General features: G+C 34.7%; 1 protein-coding gene across 8 annotated transcripts in view; it reads left to right on the top strand.

The window, feature by feature from the left end:
- The window catches only part of LOC123563165 (myosin-3-like), a 90,276-nt gene that overhangs the window by 55,513 nt on the left and 16,580 nt on the right, over nt 1-18,183 (top strand). For 3 of the 8 annotated variants that reach the window (XM_053529616.1, XM_053529653.1, XM_045355806.2), the window contains 3 exons: nt 5,597-5,778; nt 6,201-6,263; nt 10,407-10,508. In XM_053529616.1, coding sequence (XP_053385591.1) covers nt 5,597-5,778; nt 6,201-6,263; nt 10,407-10,508 — 347 coding nt within the window. Of the gene's footprint in view, nt 1-5,596; nt 5,779-6,200; nt 6,264-10,406; nt 10,509-11,264; nt 11,280-11,552; nt 11,589-12,217; nt 12,245-16,010; nt 16,042-18,183 lie in introns of those variants that run through there. The other 5 variants (XM_053529624.1, XM_053529660.1, XM_053529643.1 and 2 more) reach the window with 5 other exon arrangements.

Raw genomic sequence — 18,183 nt, forward strand, 5'->3', positions numbered from 1 at the left:
TTGGTTTTAATTTCAAGTTATTTTCCTCCAATCTGGTTAAAATTTCATCTAACCTAAACAATGCCTGATCAAAAGTTTCAGCAAAAGTACAAATATCATCCATGTAAATAATCATTGTCCTCCACTGTAAGTTCTTAAACACTAATTCCATACACCGCTGAAATGTATGTGGAGCCCCAGTAAGGCCCTGCGGCATAGTAACGTATTGATACAGACCGCCCCTGCTGGTGCCAAATGCAGTCTTTTCACGATCTCTCTCATCCAGTTCTATTTGGTAAAATCCTGACAAAAGATCTAATGAACTGTAATAATTATTTCCTCCCAAACTTTCTAAACAACTGTCAATTCTCGGCAATGGATAGGACATTTTTTACTTAGATCATTTAAACCCCTATAATCCACAACGACACGCACATCCTGCCTGCGGGTCCTTTTTCCTTACAAAGCATAAAGGTGCAGACCATGGACTCTTACTTTCTTCAATTATTCCCATTTCAAGTTGTTGTTGAATAATTTTTTCTTCTTGGCCTTCGAACGCTTTTGGCACCCGTCTAGGTGGTATTTTTACAGGTCGAACATTTTCTGCCACCTCTATTGTATGTCGCACTAATGAAGTACGCCCTAAATCTGTGGAGGAACTGGAAAAAGCATTTTTATGTTTCTCCAATAGACACTTCAATGCTTCTTTTTGTGACTCATTGAGATTTTCAGAGGATCTATGGTACAGGTCCTTTAACCCACTACTCCATTTAGTCATGTCATGTTTAATGTTATTTTCACTTGTTTTGATACTATTGTCCAATATTTCACAGTCATTTAAATCAACATTTTCTCTCAATAAATCCTCCTGTTTAGTTTCATGTAAATATCCCAATAATGACCCTTTTGATAATTTCACTTTTCTGTCAGAGGTGTTAACTAGTCTAATGGGAATTGAATCACCCCGAATTCTCTTTGGAGCAATGAGCACACTTCCCATCAAAACATTGTTAGCTGGTTGTTTATTCTCTGTAGGGTAAATGATGCCCAATGATGAATTAATTGCACCGAAATTTATAGCTTCCCCAGGTATTATTGTTTCTGAATTCGCTGGAATTGTTACTCTTGACCTTGTGGTCACTCTGACTGCCCTCAAGGGAACTTTTTCAACTAGAGTTCTACACATTTTCCCATTCAATTTTAATCCCTTTTTAGCACTAAGTTGGTAATCATTTTCATACAAGAAGTCTAATCCAATTAGTCCATCTTCATGAATAGGTGCAATTAATACAGTGTAATTAAAAGTTTGACCCGATGCACTAAATGAAAATTCACATTGTCCATCTATGGCTAATAAACCATCATCCGCAACTTCAAGACGTATTGAAGGGTCAACTTTACACAACTCAGGTCGCACATCCTCTGGTATTCTATGATATAATGCAGTAGAAAAAATTGTAGTACAGGCACCAGTATCTATGACTAAGTTCGCGCGCACAGTTTGAAAAATATTTACAGGCAATATAATGGAAACACCATCCGTATTAGCACTCCTACACTTAATAGTCTTAAATTCGACTTCACTGTTATTGACCAAGTCTGGGCCGTTAGGCTTGGTCGAAGCTAGTTTTCCGACTTGTTACCTTCCTGAAGGTTTGCCTTACACTCGTCCGCATAGTGACCAAACTGCTGGCATCTAAAACACTGCACATCTTTTCTTGGGCGCTGATTTACTTTACGATCCGAGGCTGATCTACTACTTTTAACATTCAGCTGGTTCGCGAGATGATCAATCTTTTTGCCTATGTTGGATTTCAGATCCCTACCAAATTCTTGCAGTCTTGCTTCTGTTACATAAGGTTCCCTGCCCGTGTCAATGTTCCTAATTCTCGCCCCTCTCACGTCATCTCTGATGCTGGAATAGTTGTCGAGCAATTCTCTTGCCTGATCGATAGTTTTTGGGTCCTGCATCCCAATGAACAAAGCCGCCTGAGAATCCTGAAGTCCCTTAAGAAAGTGTCGAAGGTTTATCGTTTCCCTCGTCTCGTTGTTTGCTGTGGGGTAACCTTTTATTACCAACCTCTTAACCTCTGCCACATATTCAGCCAACGATTCTTTTTCCCTATTGTATTTCCGGTTTTCTAACTCAGCCAGATAGGAGGAAGTGGAGCGCTTTTCCTGAAATCGCATCGCCATAGATGATTTTATCTTCACATAACTTGACAATTCGTCAGCTCCCAGCTGCTTGAAAGCGTATTCCGCAGCATCACCGCGTAAACTGTTCTTAAGGCGGAACAAACGTTCACTATTGTCCCACTTGCACGCATCAACCATAGCTTCAAATGGGTGAATGAAACTCTCCCAGGATGATTTGCCATCAAAGATAATTTGCCTTGGTAGAGGAACCTCGTATTTATCACGGCCTCTCTGTTGATTTTGCTGCCTTGATGTATTGCTGTTTTCATTCGAAGCTGTGTCCCTTTCATTGACTAAATTTCTTATCTGATTGTCTTTTTCCATAGAAATGTCATTGATTCGTTGTTGGTAACTGCGTACTAATTCATCTCTTTGTAAAGTACTTTCCTGTTCATTTTTGCGTAGTCTCTCACTTAAGGTCAAGTTATCAACTTCTGCCGATTTAAGTTTTTGTCTTAAAAGTTCAACTTCAGCTAATAATTGTTCATGACTATCATCGTCTTCAGTTGTGACAGAATCTTTTTCGTGTTGCTTTTTAGGTCCCATAATTATCACTTAATTGTCACCACAAATATTTGAATAGAAATATATGTCCAAATTTCTTATAAGCACGTGTGTAAGTCCGTTTCCGTCGCTGCCACCAGTGTTGAAAAACGTAGATTCGGGTGAGGGGGTTTATACACCATTGATAAAATACACTTTAATTCCAATTTTCAATGTTAGTTTATTATGAGATTTTGTCTAGTGATGGAAATAAGTCATCAAAGGTATAATTTCTCTCATTCCTCTGGTCTAAAGTCACTTATAATTATAACTGTAAATATTTCATTTCTTGTTCCTATGATCTGTCATTTTCAAAGTCCGAGCCAAAAGTAAAGAATTCCCCTCCCAAGTTCTGACCTAGGCTTATATACAAAAGCAGGTACCCTCCCATATTTGGAGTGTATCATAGTGATGAAAGACAAAGATTACCCCTAATATTTATGAGGATAACCGTTGACTGATGGTACCATCCCAAATATGGAGCAACCTCTAACTCTAACAGATCAGACATGTTTACGATGGTACATGATGACAACATACCCTGATAAAATGATACACACTCCAGTCCCAAGCAATTTATGAGGGTAACTGGTGAATGACATCTCTAGTAGCAGAGGTCAAAGTTTCACATCAGTAGAATCAATTAATAAATCAAGTTTAATAAGACTAGCTGCTAAATTTACAACAATAGGAAAATCTTCAAAAATTTTTTAAAAATAAACCAGAAGGCCTAGAGCTTAGATATTTGACATGTAGCATTGCCTAGTGGACCTCTACAAAATTTGTTAAAATCATGCCCCCCGGGGTCAAAATTGACCCTGCCCCAAAGGTCACTTGATTCTACATAGGAAAATCTTCAAAAATTTTCTAAAAATAAACCAGAAGCCCTAGAGCTTAGATATTTGACATGTAGCATTGCCTAGTGGACCTCTACAAAATCTGTACAAATTATGACCCCCTGTGTCAAAATTGACCCCACCCCAGGGGTCACTTGATTTTACATAGAAAAATCTTCAAAAATGTTCTAAAAATAAACCAGAAGCCCTAGAGCTTAGATATTTGACATATAGCATTGCCTAGTAGACCTCTACAAAAAATTTTCAAATCATGACCCCCGGGGTCAAATTGACCCGCCGCATGGGGTTACTTGATTGTACATAGAAAAATCTTCAAAATTTTCTAAAAATAAACCAGAAGGCCTAGAGCTTAGATATTTGACATGTAGCATTGCCTAGTGGACCTCTACAAAATTTGTTTAAATCATGACCCCCTGGGGTCAAAATTGACCCCACCCCAGGGGTCACTTGATTTTACATAGGAAAATCTTCAAAAATTTTCTAAAAATAAACCAGAAGGCCTAGAGCTTAGATATTTGACATGTAGCATTGCCTAGTGGACCTCTACAAAATTTGTTAAAATCATGACCCCCGGGATCAAAATTGACCCTGCCCCAGGGGTCACTTGATTTTACATAGGAAAATCTTCAAAAAATTTCTAAAAATAAACCAGAAGCCCTAGAGCTTAGATATTTGACATGTAGCATTGCCTAATAGACTTCTACAAAAAAAATTCAAATCATGAACCCTGGGGTCAAATTGACCTCACCCCATAGGGTTACTTGATTGTACATAGAAAAATCTTCAATTTTTTTTAAAAATAAACCAGAAGGCCTAGAGCTTAGATATTTGACATGTAGCATTGCCTTGTGGACCTCTACAAAATTTGTTCAAATGTTCCCCCCCCCCCCCTCGGTTAAATTGACCCAGGCCCAGTGGTTACTTCATTGTACATAGGGAAATCTTCATAAATTTGCTAAAAATAAACCAGAAGGCCTAGATCTTAGATATTTGACATGTTACATTGCCTAGTAGACTTCTACAAACTTTGTTCAAATCATGACCCCTGGGGTAAAATTGGCCCCGCCCCAGGGGTTACTTGATTGTACATAGGGAAATCTTCATAAATTTGCTAAAAATAAACAAGAAGGCCTAGATCTTAGATATTTGATATGTTACATTGCCTAGTAGACTTCTACAAACTTTGTTCAAATCATGACCCCTGGGGTAAAATTGGCCCTGCCCCAGGGGTTACTTGATTGTACATAGGGAAATCTTCATAAATTTGCTAAAAATAAACCAGAAGGCCTAGATCTTAGATATATGATATGTTACATTGCCTAGTAGACTTCTACAAACTTTGTTCAAATCATGACCCCTGGGGTAAAATTGGCCCTGCCCCAGGGGTTACTTGATTGTACATCAGAAAATCCTCCAAAAAATTATCAGTTTGACATTTGAAACATGTAGCTCATATTACTCAGGTGAGCGATCCAGGGTCATCATGACCCTCTTGTTTTTTTTTTTAATTTTTAATTTTCCATCAATATTTAAAATCAACATGTAAAGTTTTGTACCCTTACCCCCCCCCCCCCCCCCCCCCCCCCTCAAAAAAAGCATTCATTTTCTGAAATTATTTGCTTCTTTGTAGCATTCTTAACTTTTTGCCAGATGTATTTTTTTGCCGTTCCTCACCACAGACCCTTTCGGCGGGGGATACCAATTGCTTGTTTAATCCTATCTGAAGATGGTATGAAGCAGGCTTGAAAAATTGGTTTTTAATGAAATATTGAATATTTACACTCTCTGACATTTTGAAAAGATACCCATTTATAAAATGTTGATCAAATCACTTGCTTTCCAAATCATATGATAAGGTCTGCATTTTGGTACCAAAACGATTAACCCAATATTTGCAGTAAATGTCAACCTGATACAGTCAAATGGTGCTGGATGATGAGTGGGGAGGGTAATGCGTGCACCCCTGTATGAATTTTAAGTTCTGCATAGTTTTCAAAAGTCAATTTTCACTATTAATTTAGGATGAAGATTGGAAGAAGGCATACAGCAAACTTACAGAAGACATTGATGGAAAGCTGGACCGTCTCGAGTTGGATCCACTGAAGGAATGGTTAGAGGCTAGACTGAAAGCTCTCAATGATAAACTCAAGAAATACCAGACAAACACGGAGTTCTCAGAGGATGATGCTGCAGGAATTAGGAAGTATGTATAAGCTGTGTGATGGTTTTACTCGCCCAGCAGTTATTTCATTTTCTGACTGTGTACAAACCTAAGGCAGTAAAGAGACAGGTATTGTGATTAAGTAATTAGATGCTTCTGTAGGAATTAGAAAGACATCTGCAGATGAGCATTAAATAACACTCTGTTAGGTGTTCTGTTTTCATAGAAAGTGTAGCAGTTGATTTTATGGAAAAATCACACATGGGAGGGAACTCAAGTCATGACCTTTGTAGAAGTTACTCTGTATTGAGATTTTCAGGTACAATGGGTAAGAAATGTATTATCATAATGAAATAGGTCAGTGTCTGTAAACTTAATTATCTGATTTGTATGAGTATTTTTTTTTGTTTTATGTACAAATTACTAAACATCCAAAATAATTACGGTTTATACCTTGTTTACAGACAACTGATCCAGAGGTTCCACTGTATATCATGTGATAGACCAGTAGATATGCTTCCAACTGGGTAAGATATACTTCCTCTCAGTATTGCATGAAATATAAATTTCTGTGAAGTCATTGTTATCTATGAGGTGCTAATTTTCTTGCCATTACAATGCATTCATGGCACTACCTAATAATCAGTACAGCTAAAACTACAAAATTTATGACAACATAAAACAGAAACCATTCTTGTGTGTTACAACCTTATGCATGCATTTGTTTGTCTATATGTATATTCAGTCGGTCCTTCTTATATACTGAAAGGATATATTATGTGATGGTCAGGTCGTCCGTCTGTTGGCATTTTTGTCAGTCTTAGCAATTTTATCTGCCCAATATATACAATTTAGGAATGCTTTGACCAGTGATTCTCAAACTTGATTTGCACATTGCCCATACAGTGGATGACTGACATTGATTTTGAGGTCAATGGACCAAAGGTCATGTTCACACTGACTTACAGAACAAAACAGTTTCCACTCAATAGCATGAGAATGACTTGACCTACTACTGCTTATGGACAGTGAATGACCCTTAAAGATTTTTAGGTCATTGGGTCAAAGGTTCAAGTTACAGTGATCATTAGTGCTAAAAGAACATTCACCATGGTCCTCCTTTGACTCTGTGGTTTCTTAGTCAAAGGTCATGGTCACTGTGGTGAAAAGCAAATAAATGGATGTGTTATATCATGTTGCTGGTCATCTATCTTTTTGTAATTTAGCTAAGAATGCTTTGATCTATGATTTTCTATCTTTATTGGCATATTGCGTTAGACGTATTTTGCTCAACACAGTGATACTCTTGTTATTCTTTTATAGAGTATTTTTTGTGTATTTATCTATTTATTTTGATGGTCTTGCTGTACTTTTAATTGAAATCTTTTGTACTGAAAGCATCCTTCATAAAAAGCATGCATGCCTGAATTGAGTGCATTTAACAGGATTTTAACTACTTCTTTGTCTAAAGCAGTCAGTTAAATTGTAAATGCTACAACACAAAATTTTATTGCTTTTAAATTGGATTTGTAAACTTTTTGAGGTACAAAAGATAATCAAGTTTCTTTGATAGAGATGATCACTGAATCAGGTTTGATTTTTGTCACCAATATGTTATTTTCAGTCTGATCGTGTTTTAACACAGGTCCCTGAACTTGTTTGATGAGTAAGATATCAACTTTAACAATATTCTTGTTTCTAATCGGGCTTTTGGATACAGAAGTTTTAAAGGTCTCATGGGTTGATATTGAATAAAAATAGATATTATTTTGATAGAAATTAGACAAGTTGGATTTGATATAAATTTGTATGTGTAACATTAAGCAGATGTGTTTACTAAAAATTTTATGTTGTGTATATTCTAAGATAGCAGTTTTATCAGAATTTGAAGTGTTCATTTTTATCTTTTTGTGAAGCAGTACTGGGTAAGGGCCAGTTATTAGACTTTAAACAAAGTAGATGTTAGCATAATTTGAGCCATGCCATGAGAAAACCAACATAGTGGCTTTGCGACCAGCATGTATCCAGACCAGCCTGCGCATCTGCGCAGTCTTGTCAGGATCCATGCTGTTCGCTTTCAAAGCCTATTGCAATCAGAGAAACCGTTAGCGGACAGCATGGATCCTGACCAGACTGTGCTGATACGCAGGCTGGTCTGGATCCATGCTGTTTGCAAAGCCACTATGTTGGTTTTCCCATGGCACGGCTCATTTCAGATTTTCTAACAGTAGCTTGATTTAACTTAACTTAAAATTTACTCAGTTTTCAAAGTTTACAACCGTGGTCATTAACTTTACCATGTGACACCAAGGTATCATTGACAAAAAATTATTCTGACTTCTGTCTAATTTGAGACCAGTCTCAGTATGACAGCATTTGATTTGCTCTTTCTGAGAACAATTTTCATAGCAAATAGCAAACTTTTATTTTTAGACTGGTCTCAAGACGCTGTTTCATGGCATACCATTGTACTCTGTCTCGACAGACTTAATTAAGCTTAATGGATTCTCTCTCTTTTTAAAATTCTTGGACATGAAAATATTTAAATCTTTCTTTTGTTTTTTGGCACATCTGAAGAAAAAGTGATTAAAACAAGATTTCAGTATATTTTAGCCAAATAATAATTGAACTAAAAGTAGAGTTTTACTTTGATAGAAGTATTAATATTATGTAAGCTGCTACTTGATTTTTTCTTTGCTTTGTTTTGGTTTGTGTTTTATGGCCAGTTTGATGGAAACCTGACAGAGAACAATGTTCTCACTGTGAGCTAGGATGACTTTAGTCTGTTTACTGACAGTCTGACACATTATTTGACCCAACTAAAACTTGTGTCAGTGTCACTTTTAGGCACAGAATCAATTAAATGGTCTTTTTTGTTTTAAATGGTTGCATAGTTTTTTTTCTTGGTTTATTAATTTTAGCTTACACTAATTTGTTTGATATTTTCAGACCTTTACCGTAAGTTTGTAGTGTGATAAATGCAGAAGTATTTTATATCTTTTTCACTTCTCTTGAACTCTGGTCTTTCATAAGGTTTACTTAAGTTAGATGTAAGAACCTAGAAACATCTTATATGATGCTTCTCAACTTGGGTTAGTAAAGTATAGGAACAGTGCAAAGGTTTTTTTGAAATAGGTTCAACTTTGTTTAATTATTTGTAATAAATTAAAGTCTCTGCATGGGTTATAGGCAAAAATTTCTTTGAGTCTTGAATACTTTGAATGCTTCAACTTTCACTTGCTCTTAGGAAAGTTTTTGAATCATCTTTTACCCTGTCTTGAGAAGCATTTTTATTTTGCACAATTTTTTCACCAGCAACTTCCTCAGCTTAATGGGGTATATAGAAATAATTTTTGTATAGTTTCATATTTAACTTAAACACACTTACATATGAAATAGAAGAGAACATAATATATAAATATGTGATATTTTGCAATGCTTTTTCACAGCTTAAATCTTGCTGAATTGTGTAACACCTGTGGTAGAAGCTCTATGTTTGAAATTTTTCTAATTTTCAGAACTATTTTTTTTTTTTTGTAAGCTACAATAAACGGAACTTTATATTATTTACATAATGTACATATCTAGGATTTATTTTATCCATAGCACTTACATTTATATTTTGAATAATAGAAACATACTCCTTTAGCTGTATTTGTATCATACATGTATCGTAAATGTTGAAGGAAGGAGTCATTATTGATTCAAAGTCTGTTTCTGAGATTCTGACTGAGACGCAGATTCTATGTGTTTGTGGGAGCCCCTTTGGCAGAGTGGTTAAGGATGCTAATCACTTGCCTCACCTGTGTTGGGTTTGGGCCCTACTTGGGTCATCAAATTGACTCAATGTACCAGATACAATAATAACACTGAGTCCAAGTATTAGACATATTTTTTACGGTCAGGAATGGCGCTTAAGCACTGCTGGCATGTAGGTTCAACAAATTTCAACCCCCAGAAATTCTTACTTTTATATGAAATCATGTAGAAACTTTGAGAAATATCCATTTACACAAATAATTGAATGATATCCATAACAGTTCTCCAAGAAAAAAGGAGTGAGTATAAGATCAACCTCTCTATGTTTAACATTTTTGTTAGATTTGAGAAGTTTATTAGTTATTGCCTCGATCAGAGTTTTAGACTTGAGACAGAGCCAGGTAATATCATGACCTTCTTTGTTCCAGTTGAAGTTACACTTGATTTACATAGTTCCATTCTGTTAATTGTGTCTCAGGTTACACTTGATTTACATAGTTCCATTCTGTTAATTGTGTCTCAGGTTTCTGATTTTGTTAAAACCTGCATGATTTGATAATTACCGGTATATTTTTTACAAAATACAGGTCATCTATTTCACATGTTTATAGAAAATATGAACCATACTTACTTTTTCGATTTTGAAAAATTTTAAGTCACATAATAGCTTTGTTTTCACAAAAATTAGCACAGAGCTATATCTGTAGAATTTAACAATGTCTTGTATTCATACAATCACAGTGTTATCGTATTCCCCATTCTGGGAAATTATAAATATAAAGGAGCAGACATATCACTTTCAGGACAAGATGTTGCTAATCAAATTGTACAATCAAGTATACAATGCATGTTTTTTTCAGAATGAACTTTCATATTTAACATTATTTAATTATGTTTTATCTATCATACAGGCCAGTGCCTTCCCTGCCTTCTCAGATGGGTTTGAACCCAACCAAGTCTCCAAGACCCTACACCACTTTCGAGCTGGACCAGATTAGACAACATGCAAAGAGGTAAGTTTGATAAGAATATAAAAAATTGTTGACCACAAATCAATACTTTATGTAGCTTATAGCACACTTTCACAAACAGTCATTTAGTGGCTTACAACTTTGTTTCTTATGTATAGCATTAACTAAGTTTTCAGAATTCAGTCTATCTAGATAAGCAAATGAATTTATTTATAAAAAAGTTTGAGAGTTTATTTCAATGAAATGATATCAAAGCCTTACACAAGCTTGAACAGCTTACATTTACTCTGATGTCTATTAGCTTGACTTATTATGACAGTTTTCTTTTGTTCTAATTTTATTGTCCCTTTTCTATATATACAGCTCAAATTTATGCTGTTTCAAGTACATTTTTAACCTTACAGAGCTGTAGAAATTTAAGACCTGCTTATCTGTTTTATTGTCTTACAAACTTACAAGCAGATAATTGAGCCTCACCATCAGAAAACCAACATAGTGCATTTGTGACCAGCATGGATCCAGACCAGCCTGGCAAAACATTTTTAATCATTTATTAGAAACAGATGGTGTTTTACATCTATATTTTCATTTTGCTCAGTTTCTCTCAATTGCAAAAATTCTGTGCTACAGCACTTTAATTTTTATAAGATTGCAATCTCTGCAAGCATTTTAGTTAGACTTCTAAATCCCAGTTTATAGAGATGTTAGTTTGTGTTTCTTGCTAGATGTAGCCTTGTCTTACTTTTAAAGAGCAGTTTTCAGTTTTCACTATATTAAAGAACAATTTTCAATTTTTAGCTACGATTATGCAAGGTAATTTTTTAAAGTCAGACACTCTTACCTTTTGTCGGTTCAATTTTTGGCTGGGGTATCTTTTAATAACTTCTTTTGGGACTAGTGAACTGTTCTAACATACTGATTATAAGTCACTTTTTAACTATCTTCTAGGATTTGCCGAAAGCTACTAATTAAAAATGAAAGAATTTAAAGAAACTAGTTTGCAAGATAGAATACACATAACTAAGAAAATATAACATGTTCTACTGAAACTTAATAAGAAGTTAACAATAATAATTTATCTAATAGAGTTTATCATGGTGCGGATAAGTCAGCCTATACCCGGTAACAAATTTTAGCTTTTAGATGTTTAACCCATATAACTTTTACATAGATCAGAGTTCTAGATTTTTTTCCCTTTCACATGTATTACCTTTAACCTGTCTTCTCCTATGCTGGTACTTTATAGAAAATGTTCAAACATTTTCACAACTTTAGTGCATGCCAAGGTTCATTATATAAACTATCCTCTTTGCATGATCGTTAAAGAAATTTAAAAAATAGAAATTATTGGTAAATAGAAAGTTACTGTTATTTTTTTCTATTAAAATGCCTGTATGTAAATGCGAAACTTCAGTTAATGTTCCAAACTTTATGTTTCAAAGAGTATAATTATCATATTTCATTTGGAAAGTGCATTTTATCTGGAATTAAGTGATAAAAATTTTATGTGAATTTTTATCATATATTATACATGCTAAATAATTTTCCAAGTAAAATGTTATTTGGAATTTTTAGTTTTAAAAATTGTCTTAACACCTAAACTGTTATATTATGGTATTATGCTAGTGTAAAATATGTTTTCCATCAGTACATGATTAAGGATTGAATTACATACTAAAATTCTAAGCTGTTACATTAAGTGAAAAAAAAAACTGTAATGCCTGAACTTTTACTGCACACTGTATCCACAGTCACCTACACAAGTATACAAAACGTTGGTGAGTAAAAAAAAAACAAATGTTAAAAAGCTTTGGAGCATGACTGTATATTTACAAATATAAAATAAAAATGTTTGATAAATAAACTTGCACATGATTGATAATGTTACACAGCACATATTTTGATATTGTATATTTGCATGAAAATGTTATATTGTGATGTATTATGTGTGTGTATATTTGTATTTATTTTTTGGTTGCATGTAGAAAGCCATTTATTGGACTGAACATCAATTCATAATACTGATTTTGGTCCAAACTGTTGCAGGTTGTACCCAGAAACACTACATGTCTGTATTCATAAAATTTTAACATGTCTGTAAAGTGAGGAATTATTAACAATAGTATCAGCCTTTAATTCCTGTGGCCGCCTAAAGATGAAACAATCTAAATTCAGGCTGTTAAAGCTTAACCGTCTGTAAAAAAATGCTGCCTGAACTAAACCTTCATCGAAGCATGCTGTCTGAACAAAATCATCTACAAAATAATTATGTTGTATGAGCCAAACCTTCCAGAAAACATGATTCCTGACCTAAACCTTGCACTTCTTAGCAAAATCTTTCACAAGACATGCTGTCTGAGCAAATCTTTTCACAAAACATACTGTCTGAGCCAAACCTTCCACAAGACATGCTGTCTGAGCCAAAACTTCCACAAGACATGCTGTCTGAGCCAAACCTTCAACAAGACATGCTGTCTGAGCCTAACCTTCCACAAGACATGCTGTCTGAGCCTAACCTTCCACAAGACATGCTGTCTGAGCCAAAACTTCCACAAGACATGCTGTCTGAGCCTAAACTTCCACAAGACATGCTGTCTGAGCCTAACCTTCCACAAGACACGCTGTCTGAGTCTAACCTTCCACAAGACACGCTGTCTGAGCCTAACCTTCCACAAGACATGCTGTCTGAGCCAAAACCACAAGACATACTGTCTGAGCCAAAACTTCCACAAGACATGCTGTCTGAGCTAAACTTTCCACAAACTGTATGAGCCAAACCTTCCACAAGACATGCTGTCTGAGCAAAACCTTTTACAAGACATAATGTCTAAGCCAAACCTTCCACCAGACATGCTGTCTGAGCCAAACTTTCTTAAAGACATGCTGTGCTAGCCAAACCTTCCACAAGATATGCTCTCTAACTTAAACCTTCCACAAGACATACTGTCTAAGCTAAACCTTCCACAAGACATACTGTCTAAGCTAAACCTTCCACAAGACTTGCTGTCTGAACCAAACCTTCCACAAGACATGCTGTCTGAGCCAAACCTTCCACAAGACATACTGTCTAAGCTAAACCTTCCACAAGACATACTGTCTAAGCTAAACCTTCCACAAGACATACTGTCTAAGCTAAACCTTCCACAAGGAATACTGTCTGAGCTAAACCTTCCACAAGACTTACTGCCTGAGTCAGGTCTTCCACAAGACATACAGTCTAAGCTAAACCGTCCACAAGACATACTGTCTAAGCTAAACCTTCCACAAGACTTGCTGTCTGAGCCAAACCTTCCACAAGACATACTGTCTAAGCTAAACCTTCCACATGACATACTGTCTAAGCTAAACCTTCCACAAGACTTGTTGTCCGAGCCAAACCTTCCACAAGACATACAGTCTAAGCCAAACCTTCCACAAGACATGCTGTCTAAGCTAATCCTGCACAAGACATACTGTCTAAGCTAAACCTTCCACAAGACATACTGTCTAAGCTAAACCTTCCACAAGACATGCTGTCTGAGCCAAAACTTCCACAAGACATGCTGTCTGAGCCAAACCTTCCACAAGACATGCTGTCTGAGCCTAACCTTCCACAAGACATGCTGTCTGAGCCAAAACTTCCGCAAGACATGCTGTCTAAGCTAAACCTTCCACAAGACATACTGTCTAAGCTAAACCTTCCACAAGACTTGCTGTCTAAGCTAAACCTTCCACAAGACATGCTGTCTAAGCCAAACCTTCCACAAGACATGCTGTCTAAGCTAAACCTTCCACAAGACATACTGTCTAAGCTAAACCTTCCACAAGACTTGCTGCCGGAGCCAAACCTTTCATGAAACAGAGCTTCTTTTTAGAGCAGTTTATCCAGACATAAAGAATCATGTTTATGAGACAAGAAAAAGGTCATCCATTTGAAAACCACAGTATTTTCAGCTAATATAAGATTTTGGTGTTAAGATTTACAATGAACTTGAAGACCAGAATTAGGTGGTGCATATGCATTATATTTGTTAAAATGGTTATCTATTGATTTTCTTGAAACACATTTAAATCCTCATCAGTTTGTTCTGTTGCAAATCAGATTTTTGAAATAAATCTTCTTGTATGTGAAGGCTTATAAATAGAACATGTAGAATGTAAAACCTGTTATGCTTTTGGAGAAATGGGGAATATAAGCTGCTTTTTATATGATATGCCATATTCAAAAGGTATAATTCATAATTATTTCTTCTATGAAATACCAAAGTAATGTGAATTTTTACTATAAAATGATATTTTAGAATCTGTCATTTATCATGAATGTCAATTATTAAGTGCCATAATGTTTACCTTTCTTAAGAAATAGGATTTTTTATTGTTTATTCATTTATAGACTTGGAAACTGAAACACTTTATTTGATTAAATGCCTATTTTTTATATAAGTAATATTTCAGTGGCCTTGTACTTTCCTTTATCATAAGTTTTGTTTCTGTCGTAATCTAAAAGGGTTTACAGACTTTCTTTCCTATTGTTAACCAATATACTAACACATTTTAGGAGAGAAAAAACATTTGCATGTCTAAGTATAGGTTAGTGTTTATTAGTAAGCATTTATCAAATTAAATTGGTCTGGCGCGGCACAGCCGCGCGACCAATTTAATTTGATAAATGCTTACTAATAAATACTAACCTGTTTAGTGTTTGAAATTATTTTTTGTTTACAAATTTAAGCTCCGCCTACAGAAACACGTGCTGTGTACCTGATTACCTGGTAGAGTTAAACCTATCTTTCAAGGCGATCAAATTAGTTATACATGTAGAACAGCTGATGTTATCACTAGGAACATGGTCATTTCCAGTACCGAATACTGCAACAATTATGAATGAAAACGAGAAAGACATGTAGTTGAGCTTCCATCTGCTTGATTTTGAATGATATAACAGCGGTGCTCTGGAGCCGGATTAAAAAAACAACTGAAATTGAATTACCAGTTAACGCGCCGACGGCAATGATAAAGCTCCCTTCGTGTAGTCCGAACAAATCTCTGAGATGCCGGAAACAGATCAACCAGTTGTGCCACTTAACAATTTCATGAATGATGCGTTAGTGATTATTGTTCCTAACTGTGTAAAGAATCCAGTCATTATTAAAAATGACGGGACGTAAATGATCTTTGAAGTATAAATATTTCAGACTCTTTAACAGTTGACAGTTTTGTGGTAGTAGGCTTATAGGCCACTTCCAACAGCTTAGCTGTTGGGTTAACCCTTTAGCGACGTGGTTAGAGTGTCCGCCTACGGATCATAAGGTCCGGGGTTCTACCCCTTAGTAGGGACCTTGGTATTTTCTCTCCAAGGGTTTACTCTAACAGTGTAGTTGACCTGTTTTAAATTCAATAGTTATATAGTTTCTGTAACTGTTGCGCTGTGAAGGTAACTAAACATGACTCTTTTTTTACGTGTGCCACTTTTCCGTTGTAGTCATTTTGGACTAGATACAACAAATATTTTTCATTTGTAATTGTCCGATTGAGATTATTCTCTTGGAAATTAATTACATGTAGATCTATTGGCACGTAAGTAGACATTCATTTGATTTGTTGTTTTTTGTTTTGTTTTTGTTTTGTTGTTGTTTTTTAATTGTTACAATTTTTCATTAAAAGTAGAAAATGATTTTCCCAATCTGCGTAACATTTGAACATTGTAAGGCCCCTAGTTTCATAGAGAGTCGCGGATGACGTCAGATTGAGTAAAATCAATAACCACGCACGCCTCTTATACAGCGCTTGTAAATTGTGACAAGTCATGACAAAATGGTCCCAAATGACATTTTTATGGAAACTGAGTTTTTCACATATTCTGAACTGTACATGTGTCCTTAACATAAATTCAAAATTTTAGACCTGCATCTTTTAAAATAACAAAATTATAGCATTTTTTGTACAATAACTCCCCATCGCAAACTTGCATTTTTTGTTTAATAATAATGATAAATGATAAAATCATTTGCTTTTATCATATATTTTAATTTCATATTTTGCCATCAATATCAAAAGTATTTAACATGATTAGCACAGTTGATAATGCCTTCTTGCTATAAATATGCTATTTTATATTAAAAAATTGTCACAATTCATGTTTCCATAGCAACAAAATACAAGAATTGCTTTAAATGTAAATTTAACAGACATTTTAGTCTACATTTGGTACTAAAAATGTAAATTTATAAAATGTATATTAGTTCTCTAGAAGAACTAGAATTTGTGAATTTTTTTATTTATATTCAACTCAAAAATATCTAAAAGCAATTCCATCAATATCTAATATTTGTAATGTATCATTCAACTTCAAATGTACTTAAGATGCATTGCTCAATGACTGTTAATTGAAAATCAAAAGTATCAGATGAGTGGTGATTATATAACATTAAATTGTTAACATTATTATAATTAAAAGTCATATAACTCTGGTATGAAAGCAGATAAACTTAATACTCAAGTTCTGTTTCCATGGCACAACATTTTTATAAAAAAGATTCATATAACATCTATTTCCTTCATTTTTCACAAAAATTTTCTAGTAAAAGTATCATTTCAAAATATCTTCCTGGATGTAGCTTTTTCAACTGATATAGTGCATAAATATATCTTCACTAAAATTTAACATTTTAGGTAATCACTTCAATGTAGAAAATCATCAAGAAGATCAATAAATATATTTACTTTGCTTAATGTATAAATCATGTGTATGTAGGTCCATTCATAATTTATGTCATGCAGTACTAAACTGTAGATTGTTGAACAATCTTCCAGTGTCCTTTTAGGAATTTCACATTTATACTGTGTCAGCCTACTACATACAGTGTGTCTTATTTAAACACATGCATACTCTGCTGACACCAAATGTAGCAATTTGTTCATATTCATATATATGGAATTTTGGTCTAGTACACTTTTAAAAATTCAAAAACACTTTCAGTTAATCAAATTTCAGAAAGTACCAATGAGCTGAGCTCTTTCTCCTGTATTACTTTAATGTTAAACACTTTTTTCATTCATTTTGTTTACATGACTGAGTTCTCAGTTAATGGCTTTGCACTGCTAATTTTGAGCATACATTGTTGTTGCTGCAAAGCGGCGCTATTTCATTATACAGGTACAACTGTCGACTGCATCCAGCTCAGGATGGTAATGTTGAAGTTTGCTCATGCCAGTCACCTGCCTAAAATATAATCTCTGTCTCTGTATTGAATTATAATCCTTCAAGAATGCTATACCAAGTCTCGCAGAAGAATCTGTATGATAAATGTATCAATATTTAAGACAAAGAACACTAATAACCTTTTTTCAATTCTGAACAACGCTGTCTATGCTCACCCTAATTACATTAATTTACATTTAGAATTTATTATAGTAATGACAACTCTTTTCATCAAAAATTTCAACCATTGCACATATTTTACATCAAGTAAGGGCCATGATTTTGATCTCGTTTTAACAAATAGTTCTTTAACCTGGATAAGAAAAAATAGTTTGTATTACAATTATGTTATTTCTGTTGAATGCTTGCAGTGAGCTACAAACTCTTTAACAACATAAGAAGAAACAGAATGTGGCATCTTAATATAAGTGCCTATTTACAGACAGAACTCTGCAGCAAGTTTATCAATACTTGATTATTACAAAAACTGCTTAAAGATGTGACAAGCCAATATACCTAAAATGTTCAGGATGAATT

The sequence above is a fragment of the Mercenaria mercenaria genome, chromosome 2 (genome assembly GCF_021730395.1).
Source record: "Mercenaria mercenaria strain notata chromosome 2, MADL_Memer_1, whole genome shotgun sequence".
Lineage (NCBI taxonomy): Eukaryota > Metazoa > Mollusca > Bivalvia > Venerida > Veneridae > Mercenaria > Mercenaria mercenaria.